The sequence below is a fragment of the Dendrobates tinctorius genome, unplaced genomic scaffold (genome assembly GCF_039654945.1).
Source record: "Dendrobates tinctorius isolate UK_male_01 unplaced genomic scaffold, ASM3965494v1 ptg000083l, whole genome shotgun sequence".
NCBI classification, from domain to species: Eukaryota; Metazoa; Chordata; class Amphibia; order Anura; family Dendrobatidae; genus Dendrobates; species Dendrobates tinctorius.
Genome location: NW_027361751.1, coordinates 7,842,671 through 7,860,490, shown reverse-complemented (window position 1 = coordinate 7,860,490; position 17,820 = coordinate 7,842,671). Strand labels below are relative to the sequence as shown.

Below are 17,820 nucleotides of genomic sequence, written 5' to 3'. Positions count from 1 at the left end.
ATATACCCTGTAATATTATACTTTTCATGAAAGGCATCCAGTCCCTTCATAAATTTTAGTAGTGAATCACTCATTACAACATCATATGGCAGAGAGTTCCATAGTCTCACTGCTCTTACAGTAAAGAATCCGCGTCTGTGAGTATGCTTAAACCTTCTTTCCTCCAGACGTAGAGGATGCCCCCTTGTCCCCGTCACAGGTCTAAGAGTAAAAAGATCATTAGAAAGGTCTTTGTACTGTCCCCGCATATATCTATACATTGTAATAAGATCACCCCTAAGCCTTCGATTCTCCAAACTAAATAACCCCAAATGTAATAACCTGTCTTGGTATTGCAGACCCCCCTGTTCCCTAATAACCTTGGTCGCTCTTCTCTGCACCCGCTCCAGTTCAGCTATGCCTTTCTTATACACCGAGACCAGAACTGTACACAGTATTCTAAGTGTGGTCGCACTAGTGACTTGTATAGAGCCCTGCTACATAGGGATGAGAGTGTGGGCTGATCCTCACTGCTAGCTATTGGCAATGCCTTTGTCCTCCTCATTCAGGAAGACTTTTGGGTGTATTAGCATATCCCCAGCCCCTAGTGCAGGAGCATGGAGCCCTGTGGGTGTGCTCATCCGCCTTCTCTCCTCCTTGTGCCTCTAACACCTCTGTGTGAATGAAGCCAGGCTGCAGTGAGCCACAGGCGCTCAGACACAGTGCACGCTGCTCCTCGCTCCCCTTGTGTGGCATGCTCCCTCCACCTCAGCCTGCTGCCCATGTGTCCTCCAAGAAGCCTGGTGCATCTCATCTGTGAGCCCGGGATCACTGGGCGACTGCTGGAAGAGACTTTGTGACGTCTCGGAGACTGGAACAAGAAAACAATTGTCCCAAGTGCCCCATCAAGCCCAGCAGAGCACACAGTGACATGAGCTGAGGGTAAGTGATGTGTGTTGGGTGACTGGGGCTGTACCTACCATATTGGTAAACTAGTCGTGTGCATTGGGGGTAACTTTTGGGATATTCTGGAAAAACACTATGTGATCATCAGGAATGAAAATGATGTTGATACTAGCGATCCGAATGATGATGAAGGGTAATGTTATCGGGCGAAATCGGTAATTTATTGTGTGTTCTCATAGCACCGAGTGTACGTACTGCGGTGGTTTTCCATAGGGCTTCATATATAGCGCCAACATATTCCGTAGCACTTTACAATTCAGAGGGAACGTGTACAAACAATATCAGACATAGTAACACAATGATCCGTGCTCACAAGAGCTTACAATCTAGGAAGATAGAGGTGATCCAAGAGATAATAAGTGCTGGCGCCGGTAGCCCACACGGAGCGGCATAAATTGGGCTCGTCTACATTGTATGTTTTGGGCTTCAGTCTGCTGTCTCTGACCCCCTGGATGTAGCGGTGTGATGGGTCCGAGGGTCTGGCTCTGGGATTGTTATGGTAACGGCGATGCCGCTCAGATTCTCCTTTTTGCTGTGGTTTCTGATCCAGGGAGGAGTGATATTTGAATGCGAGCTGCTGTGTTCTGCCTGAATGCTTGTTATGTTCCCAGCTTTCCAGTATGTCTGAGCTCCTAGACAGCATGGCCAGGGAGCAGTGGCTGCTGCACAGGAAAAGCTTCCTAAGTCGCCCCCCTGCCCTTTCTATGAGCACCCTGTTACCCTAAACCACCTCTCACATGATTGTAATTTTGCAAAAAAACTGTGCTGATAAAAATCAAGAACTAGAAGAGATACCAGGCAGTCAGGCTTATGTGGTTTTGCTGCTCTACATTACGCCGTTTCCCTTTGTTATATATTCCTCTAGTAATATCTGACAATCCTACAGTACATGTAACATGCATTGTTTAGAAGTGTCTGTTTGATCTATGCAGAATATTGCAACATCGTTCTCTGCAACATCCAAAGATGTGGCAGACATGGGGGATGAATAATAGTTTGCGTTCTGTGTAGGAAATGAATGGCTATTTTGTCCAGGAAAATCCTTGGCAGTGTGCAGACCTGCGAGCTCTGGGGTTCAGCATTAAATAATTTCCCTGACACGGCTTTGGATGCACCTAATGCTCCTTACACGTGCTGCATATTCAGCTGTCAGGTTCGGTTAGGCTAAAAGCGTGTTCCCACCATGAGCTGAGGCTCGGAGGAGTGCTGGTTACAGATGCACATTGGCTATGCGGCGGAGTATGCGACGCATCCACATGTGCGCTGGAGAATGGCGCTTTGTTTGCACAATCGCATGTGAACGTATTATAGAAATTGATGAAATATGTGAACGTGGTGAGTGGGTGGGCATGGTTTGTACAGCAACCTACAGGCATTTAATTGGGCTTGGTCGCTTGCCAGTATGTGCTTAGCACTGCTGATGGATGGCACTCGACTTGTAGTAGTCATGTTGTATTGTGTCAGAGTAGGGATATGTTGTCTGGATCCTTCGAAGACTCGAGGGCTGTCACGTTGTGTTCCCTTTGAATGGATGAATGCTACGAGATGCTTGTTCCTATTAGATCAAGACAGACTTGTCAAAGCTGTGAAGACTAATGTTCCATGTTGTACAAGAGGATGTAGTGGAGAGGAATTATTGCTACGAGTTAACAATATGCTATGTTCTGTCTGTCTCTTCTTCATTACTAAGGCCATAACCATCCCATATGTCATGACTAGGGGCTATCAAGGTACCGGTGGGTGGTGCACTATTTGCCGTGATATTTTTCATTGTTTTTCATGATTGGATATCACTATGTTCTATATATGGAAAGCTAAACATGGGTTCTGGATATATAGAAGGGGCATGAACATAGTGTGTCTAAACATGTGCCTGATTTGTAAGATCAGCTTCACACATCAACAATTCATGAACTATCTCTGGACCATGCTGCCCAGACTGGCTGTTGGTCTCCTGACTTTTGGGGTCCATTTACATGGACTGACCAATGGCACAATACAACTGCCAACCACTAAGCCTTGATCAAAGAGTAAACCTTAATTGATCAGTGATCGTTTAGTACACAGGCAGACCACACTAAATGAGGTGCAGTGAGTGATCTGTAATGGATCACTCAGTGCACATAGGAGGCCATTGTTCTCGGCAGTGCCATGCTCTGTCTACATAGGACGATGGACCACTGAGAACGATGATCTTGCACTACACAGAAGATCATTTTGCTTGTTCGTCGGGTGGTCAGCAACCTGTTTATATCTCAAGAGAATCACACTCGTTCACAAGTATTTTTCGGTGAAAATGCAGCTTAACTCAACCAGACATTAGCAAACCAAAGGCCCCATACACATTAGACTAAAGTCAGCTAAATCCACCAATATTAACAGGTTCGGGCGGCACCCCTGCCTTATGATGTCAGGTGAGATAAGGATCTGCCATGTCTGATTTCAGACTGTCCTTTATTCTTAGAGATACAGATAAGTGACTGCTCCTGTGTATAAAGGAGTGCATGAGATAGTTGTCAGAGCAGTGATCATTGATTTTACCAACTGGTATCTAATATGTATTGGGAGCTTAAAGGCCCCGTTACACGCAACGATATTGTGAACGATATCATTGCAATGTCACCAGTTTGGTGAAGTTGCAGTGATGTCGAAACGACATTGTTGCGTGTGACACGTAGCAACGATCAACGATCAGTTGGCTGATCATTAGTCGTTGCCTAATGGTCTGGGCCATAAATCTATCGTTGGTCTCCCGCTGGGCAGCACACATCGCTGCGTGTGACAGCGAGAGACCAACGATCAGCGAGCTCCCAGCGCCATATAGCAGACACTGGGAGCTGGTATCCATGGTAAACAGCAGGTAACTAAGCGCCTCGCAGCGCTTAGTTACCCACTGTTTACCCTGGATACCAGCGTGCTCACTGGTCCTGATTGGGTATCCAAGGTAAACAGCGGGTAACTAAGCGCCGCGCGGCACTTAGTTACCCGCTGTTTACCCTGGATACCAGCGTGCTCGCTGGTCCTGATGGCTGGTGAGTCTGTCTATGTGACAGCTCACCAGCGATCCACTAATTATGTCCCAGCGATCCCATCCACGTCGGATCGTTGGTGGGATCTCTGGGACATTGAAGCGTGTAACGGGGCCTTTAGGCCACGTCCACACGGTCAGTATTTTACCTCAGTATTTGTAAGCCAAAACCAGGAGCAGGTGATAAATCCAGAAGTGGTGATGTGTTTCTATTATACTTTTCCTCTGATTGTTCCACTCCTGGTTTTGGCTTATAGATACTGAGGTAAAAAACTCACCAAATGCTGAACGTGTGAACATGGCCTAACAGTTGGTATAGATAAAAGAAATTGCCTGAGTTCAACCAAGATGGTCATAATAATGACTGTGATATCGCACCTCGTCACATAAACTGCATAAACCTAATGCAGTCTATTAGACAGCATTAATAAATGTGGGCCATTATATCACTATAAAATACAAGTCTCAACCGGGTCAAGGAAAGCCTTTCATCAGTGATTACAGAATATGTAATCGCTCCATTTCTCTGTTCTAAGTCCTTTTTAACACCGACGGGTGACTGATTCTTGTACTTCACAGGTTTGATTGGTCTTGACAACCTTTCAAAGGAAGCCTTGAAGTCAGATACACATGTACATTCCTTCCAGCCTGCGAGGGATATAAATTCCTTTAGTTTACTATATAAGTGAGATACTCCAATTTTTTTTTTCTTGTGATGAGATCATCTTTATATACAGACACCCACTGATTTCTTCTCCATTGACTTCAGTACTGAATGACAAGTTAGCATCTGATCTTCCACACGCGTTCCGTTTTCCTTAGAATTGCCGTCTGGCTATAAAGTGCAATGGAAAAAATGTGTAGGGAGGAATCTGAATAAATGATAGATGTTGCGTTTGTTCCTTTAAGGAGCTGAGATAACGCTTGTACACATTCCCTTTTCCTGAGATCTGTGTGTCTATCACTCCCTGGTTCAAACAGCTGTGTGTGGTGTCAGTTTTAGGGGTGGAGGCACCATGAATGAAGCACATCTCTAAATGGTCTACCCATATTGTATATCTATGGCACATCAACAGAATATGCCAGAAATACAACATAGGTATGGCTCCATCATCTGGGGACCTCACTTAATTGGGAGAAACAGACATAGGGATCATTAAATGTTATTGGAGAAGGGGTTATGTCTGTACTCGGCTCTCTACATTGATTTGGAAAGTGCTGAACATACATCTTGTGGGTATGCCATCATCTCTAGCTCTTTTTTGATAAGCCCTGTTGTTTCCCAACTGAACATGTAACATTTCATCACTACAAATCCTGCATTTATGGTGAAGGCATGCTGGTGCTTCCCAAACTCCAATATACCCTGAAAATCACAAGTTTTTTTTTCTACATAGACAAAGTGGTGTAGAGATCCAATTCAGTATAGTGTCCGGTCCAGTAGTCAATTGGTCCATCAATAAAACCATTGATCGACATGTATAGAAACCAACAAATTTGCCAGTAGCAATTATTTTTCTATGATCATTTTTTTTCTCCAGTTGCATAAAATCTACAAGAAAATTCTGCATGGTCAAAACTCTTGATCTGACGAGTCCACTAGATTACAAGAGGCATGTTCACAAAGAATTTTTTTATTGCTTTTACGTAGATTTGGGAGCTTGAAATCCACTTAGGTGTTAAACATATAGACAGTTTTTTCCCAAAGAGGTATTTAAAACCTCGTTTCAAGAAAAAATGTGCACTTTTTTGATGTGGAGACCCTGTGGAATCTGCCCTAAATTTGACACTGAAGTCAAAAGGCTGCACAAAAGTGTGGGGGGAAAAAAATAACATAAAAGCTCTTCAAAACCACGTCTAAGGGTACGTGCACCAGTCGCGTTTTTACCATGAAAAACATAGCAGAATCTGCTCCAAACTTGACACTGTCATAAGACTGTAAAAAAAAGTGGAAAAATATGCTTAAAAAATGTCATCTAAAAACCACATGGTTTCCTGACTTGAAAAACCATGTTTGATTTTTTCCACCTCCAAAAGACTCCATGTTATGAGAATTGATTGGGACCCTAAGGTCCAGCAGAAGACCCCACCTCCTCATTCGTAGCTGACTTTGGAGTCACTAGTCTATTTCCATTGGGTTGATTCTCAAATAGCCCATTAGACCTTTTTGATGACACGTCCTATGTGTGAAATGAGAACTACAATAGATTACAATGCAAATAAAAGTGGACATATGCTCTGCATAAATGGAGTATGGGCCCTCAGAATATATCAACTGGTGGGCGCAATGTACAAGGAGGGCTTGGATGTTTTTCTTGAAAAATATAAAAGTACAGGTTATGAGTGCTATATTTTAGAGCTGGGACATTGATCCAGAGAATTGGTCTGATTGCTATATATGGAGTCAGAGGGATTTTGTCCCCTAATATTGGGCAGACTGAATCTGCAAACATGTGGTTTTTGTCTTCTTCTGGATCAACATATCAGATTATAGGTTGAACTCTATGAACTTCTATCTACTTTCAACCTTAAAACTTTAAAACTATGAATAGTCCTTGTCCTGAGTTGCACTGACCTAGGCTTCTGTTCATATGTTGACTGCAGGAAGTCCTGCAGGGAGGATGTTTAATTAGTTAGGGCCAGTAAACTTAAGATCACAGAGGTATTTCCTGCCTAATGTTTTGTGCAGCTGTTGACCTGTCACATTTTGGTGCTTGGTCTTTCTCAACATGTCGCATCCCACAGTGGTCTCCACTAATTTACACTGAGCAGCTCTGTGCTCAATGCTGTCACGTTTCAACACATGTAAGTGTCTAGATTGCCTGTCCTCTTATCCCATGTATCAGCACTATCAGATATGTTTTTCTGTTATGACTGTGCTATTTGTATGCTGACATGTGTAAAGTGACGCGAATGAATGTCACAGATGGAGGTGTGAGAAGGGGGGAAAGCAGGGCACATTCTCTGGTGAACACGGGTCTTCTGTATATCTTAAAGAGGCTGAATAACTGGTTTTACAAGACCGGTGAGAGGGCGGAAATGGTTTGTTTAAATATGTCACCCGTATACCACTTTAGGGAAAGTACGAAGTATAACATATCAACAGAAAAATTTCATAATTGTAAAATTCACTACTATTTATGCCTCAAAGTTCATTCTTGTATTACAGGAAAAAAACTTGTAGAAAGCGTATTGTTAAAATCAAGATTGGAGCTGTTGGCTGGGGAAATGTAGATGTTAAATATACTAAAACTTAAAGGGGACTCCAACTTTTATCATAGGGTGCCATAATGGTGGGAACCCCATAAGTTGGCTGTAATCTGTGGTTGAATTTGGCAAAACGTGCTTAACTTTCTTGCAACACCACCAACCACCATGCAGCAAATAAAACATTACACAGTGCCCATTAAAATAAGTAGGCTGTAATGGTAATGCATGGACATACTGCCTGTTCTAGAGGGAGATATGTTCTTTTTAGATACTCTTTGCTTTGGCTTGTAGATGATGGTCCTACAGCTGGCCATACACATTAGATTTCTGTTGGCCAAACAATGTTTGCCTGATGGTTCGTCTGACAGTCATCTTAGCTGACTACACAGGAGCACCCCTTCGGCCAAGCTCTCCTGTTTTCCTTGAGAAATCTGCCGGTTGACCCGTTGGCCGGCGACTTGTATCCGGTAGAACAATATAGTCGGCAGACTGAAATCAGACATGCAAGATAGACATCTTTCCCGACCATCAGTTGGCGGGTTCCCCCATACATATTAGACCGTTGGCCAAACCCATCGATAGCGACAGATTAAACTGACATTAGTTTGATGTGTAAGATTAGGACTCTTCTTTCTTAATTTAGAATTTGCTATTTGAAGAGGAGTTTATTAAGCCAAAGAACTTTTGTTATATAGAATCATAGAATTGTAGAGTTGGAAGGGACCTCCTGGGCCATCTGGTCCAACCCCCTGCTCAAAGCAGGATTCGCTAAATCATCCCAGTCAGATGTCTGTCCAGCCTCTGTTTGAAGACTTCCATTGAAGTCTCGTGGCAGCCTGTTCCACTCATTGATCACTCTAACTGTCAAAAAGTTTTTTCTAATATCTAATCTGTGTCTCCTCCCATTCAGTTTCATCCCATTGCTTCTAGTCTTTCCTTGTGCAAATGAGAATAAAGTTGATCCTTCTACAATGTGACAGCCCTTTAGATATTTGTAGACAGCTATTAAGTCTCCTCTCAGTCTTCTCTTTTGCAAACTAAACATTCCCAAATCCTGCAACCTTTCCTCATAAGACAGGGTTTGCAGACTGGTCACCATTCTGGTCGCTCTTTTCTGAACTTGCTCCAGTTTGTTGATGTCTTTTTTAAAATGTGGTGCCCAAAACTGGACACAATATTCCAGATGAGGTCTGACCAAAGAGGAGTAGAGGGAAATAATGACTTCACGTGATCTAGACTGTATGCTTCTGTTAATACATCCTAGAATTGCATTTGCCTTTTTTGCTGCTGCATCACACTGTTGACTCATATTCAGTCTGTGATCTATTAGTATACCCAAGTCTTTTTCACATGTGCTGTCACTTAGCCCTATTCCTCCCATTCTATATCTGCTTTTTTCATTTTTATTGCCCAGATGTAGTACTTTGCATTTCTCCCTGTTAAAAACCATTCTGTTAGTTGCTGCCCACTTCTCCAGTTTATTTAAATCTTTTTGAATCCTCTCTCTCTCTTCTCTAGTATTAGCTATCCCTCCTAGCTTTGTGTCATCAGCAAATTTAATCAGTTTACCCTCAATTCCTTCATCTAAATCGTTGATAAAGATGTTGAACAATTCAGGGCCCAGGACAGAGCCCTGTGGTACCCCACTTGAGACATTCTTCCAACTGGATGTGCAGCCATTTACGACCACTCTTTGGGTCCGATCACTAAGCCAGTTATGAATCCACCTAACAGTTGCCTTTTCCATTCCATACTTAGTCATTTTTTCAATAAGGATTGTATGAGAGACTTTGTCAAATGCTTTGCTGAAGTTAAGATATACTATATCTACAGCATTTCCTTGATCCACCCAATCAGTGATACCATCATAGAAGGAAATTAAGTTAGTCTGACATGACTTATTAGTTACAAACCCATGCTGACTCTGTTTAATCACTTCATTCTTATCCAGGTATTGACATACATGTTGTTTAATAATTTGTTCAAAGATCTTTCCTGGTATAGAAGTCAGACTCACCGGCCTATTGTTGCCTGGGTCCACCTTCTTCCCCTTTTTGAAGATAGGAACAACATTTGCTCTTCTCCAGTCTTCTGGCACTTCTGTTCTCCAAGAATTTTCAAAGATTATGGAGAGGGGTTCAAAAATTTCTTCTGCTATCTCCTTCAGTACTCTGGGGTGTAATTCATCTGGACCTGGAGACTTGAATTCATTTAGGTTAGCTAAGTGTTTCCTCACTATCTTTCTGTTTATAGATATCCTGGATTCTTCTATTCCCTTAATAGGACAGTGAATAACAGTTGATGCTACATTTCCTTTCTGAGAGAAAACAGATGCAAAATAGGAATTTAAAAGTTTAGCCTTCTCAACATCCTGTCTTACCATTTCATCATTTTCATCCTGTAAAAATCCTATAGCATCTTTGACTTTTCTTTTACTTTTGACATATCCCCAAAATCCTTTAATATTGCTTTTGACATCTCTTGCAAGCCTCAATTCATTTTCAGCTTTAGCTAATCTGATTTGTGCCCTGCAGGTTCTGCAGACAGCATTATATTCTTCTTTAGATATGCCTCCCTCTTTTCATTTTATAAACATTTTTTTCTTCCTTTTTAGCATGTGCTTAAGTTCTGTGTTCATCCATCCTGGTTTCCTTAAATGCTTCCTATTCTTCCCTCTTTTCGGAATTGTTAACAACTGGACATTTTTGTCTTTAAGGATATCCAGCCATTGGATCCCTCCAATTCTCTTTCTGAATCCCTTATATATTATTGCCTGTAAGCAGGCAGAACAGAAGAGAAATTACTGGTTTCCAACATGAAGTCCAAAAAAATATCAGATTCCGTTATCTCTACTTTTATATTATTTTATACATTTTGTACTTTTAGGTTTAGTGTTTCTTTGGTGTAGTTGTGGTTTATATGCAGTTCATGTGGTCATTTCATAAGTTAATCTGTTCCTACAAGTATTTTAGTTGTTGTGACAAGTAGTATTAGTGGAGGCTTGGATGTTATGAATCCCTTCTGAATGAATTGACCGCACTTGTGGAGGTTTTGGTCCAGCCCAGTAAGTGGGTATGGGAATCCAACTATAATAAGGACTAGTAAGCTAGGAAAGTGAGGCAGAAGAATTTGCCGTTTCCACTGTCTGAATGAGTAATTGAATGAGTAATTGTACATCTGTTGTTTTGTCTCTTACAGAAGTGAAGAAAATGTCGGTCAGCATACATGAGAACCGCAAGTCCAGAGCCAGCACTGGCTCTATGAACATCTACCTATTCCACAAGTCTTCATATGCTGACAATGTGCTAACTCATCTTAATCTTTTAAGACAGCAGTGCCTCTTCACGGATGTCTTATTACTGGCGGGAAACCGGTCTTTTCCCTGCCATCGTGCTGTCCTTGCTGCTTGCAGTCGCTACTTCGAAGCAATGTTTAGTGGAGGTCTTAAAGAAAGCCAGGCCAATGAGGTGAACTTTCACAATGCTATCCACCCTGAAGTTTTAGAACTTCTTTTGGATTATGCATATTCCTCCAGAGTCATAATAAATGAAGAAAATGCAGAATCCCTTTTGGAAGCTGGAGATATGCTAGAGTTTGAGGACATCCGAGATGCATGTGCTGAGTTCCTAGAGAAGAACCTTCACCCAACCAACTGCTTAGGCATGCTTCTCCTCTCTGATGCCCACCAATGTACTAAGCTGTATGAACTATCTTGGAGAATGTGCCTTACCAACTTCCAAACCATCTGCAAAACGGAAGACTTTCTACAGTTACCCAAAGAGTTTGTTGTCCAACTCTTGGCACATGAAGAACTGGAAACTGAAGATGAGAGGATGGTATATGAATCTGCAATGAACTGGATTAATTATGACCTAAATAAACGTTACTGTTACTTACCTGAGCTGCTCCAGACTGTACGATTAGCTTTATTACCAGCCATATATCTCATGGAGAATGTGGCCATGGAGGAGCTAATCATTAAGCAGAAAAAAAGCAAAGAGCTTGTAGAAGAAGCGATTAGGTGTAAGTTAAAAATATTGCAAAATGATGGAGTGGTGACAAGTATGTGTGCAAAACCTCGCAAAACCGGCCATGCTTTATTTCTCCTGGGCGGACAGACTTTCATGTGTGATAAATTATACCTTGTTGACCAGAAGGCAAAAGAAATTATACCCAAGGCAGACATTCCAAGTCCTCGCAAAGAATTTAGTGCATGTGCCATTGGCTGTAAAGTCTATATCACTGGTGGAAGGGGTTCAGAGAATGGTGTTTCAAAGGATGTGTGGGTCTATGACACCCTTCATGAAGAGTGGTCAAAGGCTGCACCAATGCTGGTGGCACGATTTGGTCATGGGTCTGCTGAACTTAAACACTGTTTGTATGTAGTAGGGGGGCACACAGCAGCAACTGGCTCTCTCCCAGCATCTCCATCAGTGTCCTTGAAACAAGTAGAACAGTATGACCCAGCTACCAACAAGTGGACCATGGTAGCGCCTCTCCGAGAAGGTGTTAGCAATGCTGCTGTGGTTAGTGCAAAGCTTAAATTATTTGCCTTTGGCGGCACTAGTGTTAGCCACGATAAGTTACCCAAAGTTCAGTGCTATGATCCTTCTGAGAACAGATGGAGCGTACCAGCCACTTGTCCACAGCCATGGCGATATACAGCTGCAGCTGTTCTGGGAACCCAGATCTTTATCATGGGAGGGGACACTGAATTCTCTGCCTGTTCAGCTTATAAATTCAACAGTGAAACGTATCAATGGACTAAAGCTGGAGATGTGACGGCCAAAAGAATGAGCTGTCATGCCGTAGCATCTGGCAATAAACTGTTTGTAGTTGGAGGCTACTTTGGAATTCAGAGGTGCAAAACATTAGACTGTTATGACCCAACTATTGATGCATGGAACAGCATAACTACAGTACCTTACTCCCTTATCCCCACGGCATTTGTGAGCACATGGAAGCATCTGCCATCTTAAAGCACTGTGGATTGGCGTGGTAAGTTTCATGTGATAAGACACATTTCTAAAAAATGTTTATTACATTATGTTTGTAGGAACAATGGAGCATTTTGATCTGTGGGAATCTGTGAAATTACTTCTAGTACTTGTGTGCTGTTAAAGGGTTGATCATGCTGTCCAAATTACGAGTGGCAGGATTCGGAGCCTGGCTGCATGATTGAGCGCCTTTTAAAATATAGATTTATTTTACTGGTAGAAGGTCTAATGTGCACTATGTAGACACAAGGTCATCAATCTACAAATCTTCATTGTCATGATACGATGCAACAAATACAAACATTTTGGGTAACGTAAAGCTCAAGAGCCTCTTAAATGGGTGGGTTTTAAAAAGCAACCTTTGTCTATTCTTTGGCCCAACCTCTTATAGAGTAAGTGGTTCCTTTTCTGGTGGACGCGACCTACCCAATTTATAACATGGTCACCCACTCATTGAAATGGGCACTATAATTAATATTACATGCACATGAAGTGAAAATGTATGCAAAACCACAACTCCAGGGGGTTTAAGAGCTTGTTAGTATTAGGTTAAAAATGGCCAATTTTTGCTCTTATTTTATTCTCACAGTTCTGCTGAGTATTCCAATTTTTGCTTTCTTTAAATTCACTTTTCAGTGTCAGATGTGGGCCTTTTTATTTTAATGTTTTGCCTAGCAGCCTGAAGATGCACACAGAAAGTCCACTGGGCCACGCCACCTTGGTAAAGACCATAGACATTAGCAGTAAATATACCCATATCTCTGGCACCGTGTCGTGGATTTAAAGAAAAAATGGGAATACTCATGGGAGCTGCATGAAGAAACTATGTGCAAAAACTGGCTACTTTTGACCTGTTGAAAGGTGTTCTTTAGCCAGTAGGTGAACTTCTGTCTGATATGGCGCTGAGTCTGGTAAGTTCAGGTTAGAAAAAACCTGGACGGATTCAAAGTAGTGAAGGTACTAAAGGCAACATTATTTTGTGACTTATCTTAGTGTCCTCTTTTCACTCTTTCTTCGCTTAGCTAAACCTGTCCAACTTGGCTCTTAGAAGGTCTCACGCCTGTAATAAACAGTGGCTGGCCATTGATATCACTGGGTTTCCTGTAATACATAAAGGGGTATTCCCATCTCCAAGGTCCTATGCTAATATGTAGTAGGTGTAATATTAGCAAATACCACCAGTTTGAAATGTAGTATATAGTAGTTCTTCTGATTAGCTATGTCCTTGCCATATGTGCCATATGTAGTAGCTTAGATATCCATGATTAGTGTAACAGTCACTACGTGAGTGGCCGTAATCATGGATGTCTGAGCTATTGTAATGCCCTGCACATGGGGTAAGAGACATAGCTAATCAGAAGAACTATACTACATTTGTAATTGGAGGTATTTGCTAATATTGTTATGACACCTGCTACACATTGGAATAGGATCTTTAACAGTGTAGAAAAGGAAGTCTTTTCTTTCCGTATCCCCTTTGATGACTGTAGGGGAATGTAGTTACAAGACCTGGGAGACATTATGCTAAATAATGGTTTATTAATGGGTGATTTTTTTCTTGGCTTTTATAGCATGTTCTCTGCACTGCACGTATAATTAGTAGTAAAAATCTTTGTTATTTTGGTGCCTTCAGCATCAGCAGACATACACGGTCAAGGTCATATAGAGAGAGCTCCCAGGCTGGGAGTAGGACCGTGTTTGCCCTCCTCCCCGCCATTGCTTATACAGTACATAACTTTTGAGAGGTAACCCTGACGTACATTACCCTTCATGCCCTGTTGTTTCAGCAAATATCTTTTATCACAAGTATGTGAAGTGTGTTCAGCAGTCGCACACATTTCCGACTGGTCGTAGATGTGTAAATGAAACAATAGATATCTCATGCTCTCCGCGCCAGTAATGGTTAAGTCCGTGAAGGCCCTGCCTTTCTGTTATTCCTTTCTTTGTGTTTTGTCTCATTCTTTAGAAGCCTGAAAGATGATTAATCTTCTCCTGGGGAAATGTTACATGAAACTTTTCTTCTTTTTTTTCCTCCTATTTGACCTCCTGGGGCAGGTGTGGCTTCTTGGTTAAAATGTTAAAGACCAGCCGACCTGAAATCCCAGTTCTTTTAAGACTGCGTAACTGTATAAAGCAAGGTCAGGGCAGGTAACCTCGTTCCAATGTAATCCAGCTGGCTTGGTGCTGACTGAAATTATGATTATGGCTCGCATGCTGCTACTTTTGGGATGAATTTACCACGCTGAGTCCATATGTGCCATGGCTCATTAGAAAAATGTGTGCATTGAATACTAAAAGTCTATGTGGAATAGGAATAATGTAAAATTTATGGATGTTGAGGTTTTCCCATCTTAAAAAGATATACTGTAGTATGCCATAACATTCAGGTTGGTGGTGGTCCAATAGAAGATTGCTCCTCAATCATGAGAGCCAAGTGCAGCTTGGTTGCAGTACCTACACATGGACACGAGTGGCAGAGAATTATTCAGATTTGTTTAAGTCCTAAAATTTGGTATTTTAGCAAAATCAAACTCTAGCGAACATATGGTTCCTCTTTTAAAATGAGCAAATACACAGTATGGTATCGGCAAAGCCCAAAAGACTTTAAGGGTAATTCCCAAAAGAGCAAATTATCCTTTATAGTTTGGATTGGTGATTATTTCTGGCACTCCCGACTGTTTGTATGCTTAACACTTCCAAAAATTGGGCTCTCTTGAATTGGAGAGCGTAGAAATGATCAGGTTCTGTTGAATTCATTGTCTATGGGACTGCTGGGGATATCCAAGGACAATCTCAGCCCTTGTTTCATCTGGAAAGGAGATAACTTGCTATTTTTGGAATAACCCTTAAAAAGTGATTGTCCGGTCCCAAAAATATTTATAAATTGGCCTTTGTAACTGACAAATATATTTAAATGTTATTAACGCCGGTTGCCCCCAAATGTCCAGTATCCGCTGTAGGCTCCACGTCAGGTCCTGTGCTCGACCCCTTTCTCGACACATGATTGGTGCGGTGTGTGATGGAGGCTGGCTTGGTTTATCATTAGCTATCCATTCGCTGTGACAAAGAAGGGGTCTGGCTAAGGCCTCTTTCACACTTCAGTTATTTGCATCAGTTAAAATCCGCCAAAAAGGCAGACAAGCGGATCCGTTCTCAACTGATGTGATCGGATGGCACAGGATCCGTTTTTAGACGGATCCTGAAAATGAGGAAATTTAAAGGAACCGCTGGCTGGGAAGGGGGGGGGGAGAGGAAGAGAGGAAGAGAGAGAGAGAGAGAGAGAGAATTTTTTTGTCCGGCACCCAGACAGAATTTGGGGTTCATTCAGTGTCTGGAGGATCCGCCGGCCAAAATAACGTTGCAAGCTCCGTTTGGAAATCTTTTAGGATGTTGACGGACACTAACAATGTGGCGGATCCTCACAAAAACGGATGCAACGGACGGCAATCAGTCAGGATCCGCCAATAATGAAAGTCAATGGGGAAAAAAACGGATCCGTAAAGAAAAATGGCGGATCCGTTTTTTTTCAAAATTGGCGGATCTTGACTGATTGTCAAAAACGGAAGTGTGAAAGAGGCCTTAGCTATTGAAACGAGCCAGCCCCGTTTACTCATCACTGATTGTGTGCCAACACAAGAAACTAAGAAACTCTTTCCTATGTCAAGCACAAACCAGAAATGGAGCTACAGTCGTCAAGATTGGAGAGGACACCCGATTATGGGGGGACACCTTGGATAATGAAACTATAATTGATTCCTATATAATTTACTTTTAAAGCTCATGTATTTATATTTTTGACTATAAAACTCCTTTAATAGGAAATAAATCTCAGATGGCATGGGATCTATATTCTGGGTAATCTTTTCATGTGAGGCACACCGTTCTGAGCTATGTCGTAACCATTCCTCTAACCTTACATCTGCCTCCTCCAGAGAACTGGCTTCCGTTTTATTCCAGAATTATTCCAAGCAAAGGCTACACATTAATTACCCCCGAGTTACTACGGGACCCCTACGGTGTGAGGTGACTAATCTTATTTAGGATTTAGGTCTGTGATTATGGTGTCATTTTGTGGCTATTATCTGGGTGATGCACCATTTGGTGTATGTTCTGTACATCTGCCTGTATTATTGGAGATGAGACTAATGGCCGTCCTCTGTTTCTCTTTTGTCCACCACAGAGGACCTCAGCTGTGAAGATTCGGGGGCCAGCTCTTAGATGAACGTGACAAAAGAACTTGTGATCTTTAAAGAAGACATTTGCCAATCTCACATTCTCCCTCCTGCAGCTGGGAATTCTGGCGTTCCGGCTGCAGAAACGGTTCCTTCAGACCTCAGTATTAACTCCTTCTAATCAGAATCCAATGTATCAGAAAAGAAAATAGTGTTTTTTCATTTTTGGCTTTGTATTTGCAACCCCCAAGAGCCTATTTAATATGTCTGAATCCATCTGGATGCTATTCTCTGTGGACGAGTTTATCATCTGATTCCAAGGGAGATAGAAATGTCAGCACCAGCTGTGGGGGAAGCCGGCGGGTTCCAAGTAGCAAAGATGTCAAGTTGCATACAGTTCGAGCTGCACATATCTCGACATAAGACTACACAAGTGGGCCTTGTCATTGGCATTTTTCTAAACTCGCGGTTTAACGCATTCTCAACGCTAACAAAGCAGAAAACCACAACTGTAACCTAGCCAGAAGAAAAAACTGTGAACAAATATTGGATGTACCCAGAATCCATTACCATTTCATTTGCCTATTTATATATGACTTTATTACATTCACAGTTGTCTATTTATTGTCCCGTGCTGTCTGCATGCTGATACAATACTTGTCGTTGTATTGACATGTTAAAGGCCTGATTAGATGATTGTATACAGTATTTCAAGACCATTACAACATTTCCAGACAGGGTATTTGGATACCTGCATGCAGCATTGCAAACAGTATAAAAATGGTGAATAACCAGATCTGAGAATGTGTCATCATCATTACTCTGAAAGTCCAATGACTGCTCAAACCAAGCACAGATGCTCGGCGTACCCTTGACATGGCCAAACAGTGCAGTCCACTTTCCATTCACTTATTACTCATCTATCCATACCTTCCTCGCATTGCAAGAGCCAGAGAAGGACAGAGATGGCGAGATAACAAGTAGGTGGGAAGCTGCACTGAATTGTTGACTTGGTTTGTACAGTCTTTATTATTATTTATAAGTTGCTTACATAGCGCTCATATTCCACAGCGCTTTACAGACATTATTAGTAAGCTCACGATCTAAATTCCCAGCAAAGCTGAATTTTTAATTTAATTTGTTTTATTGTTTGTCCAAATACAACAATCCTATAAGGCTGGGGTTAGACTTGCGAGAAACTCGCATCTTAATACCCGGCACTCGGGACCGGGAGCGCTCAGCTGCATAGAAATACATGCAGCCGCGCACTCCGGTCCCGAGTGTTGGCGGCAGTGCCGGGCATTAAGATGCGAGACTCGTGTGAGTTTCTCACAAGTCTGACCCCGGCCTAACTCAGTGCACAATCCCTTTTTAAATAGACTTGTTAATAGAGATGATCGAACATCGTCAGCTCCCTCCTTATTCAGAAAGCTATAGCGCTTACCGAAGAAGCTGCATTGGGAACCCG

At 42.1% G+C, this 17,820-nt stretch overlaps 1 protein-coding gene across 1 annotated transcript; it reads left to right on the top strand.

The window, feature by feature from the left end:
- The first annotated feature begins 519 nt into the window (after positions 1 to 519).
- ENC1 (ectodermal-neural cortex 1) lies at positions 520 to 17,148 on the top strand. Its single transcript, XM_073584076.1, has 3 exons — positions 520 to 921; positions 10,382 to 12,181; positions 16,361 to 17,148. The coding sequence occupies exon 2, from the start codon at positions 10,393 to 10,395 to the stop codon at positions 12,160 to 12,162; it is 1,770 nt and encodes a 589-aa protein (XP_073440177.1). The 5' UTR covers positions 520 to 921; positions 10,382 to 10,392; the 3' UTR covers positions 12,163 to 12,181; positions 16,361 to 17,148.
- Positions 17,149 to 17,820: the final 672 nt, after the last annotated feature.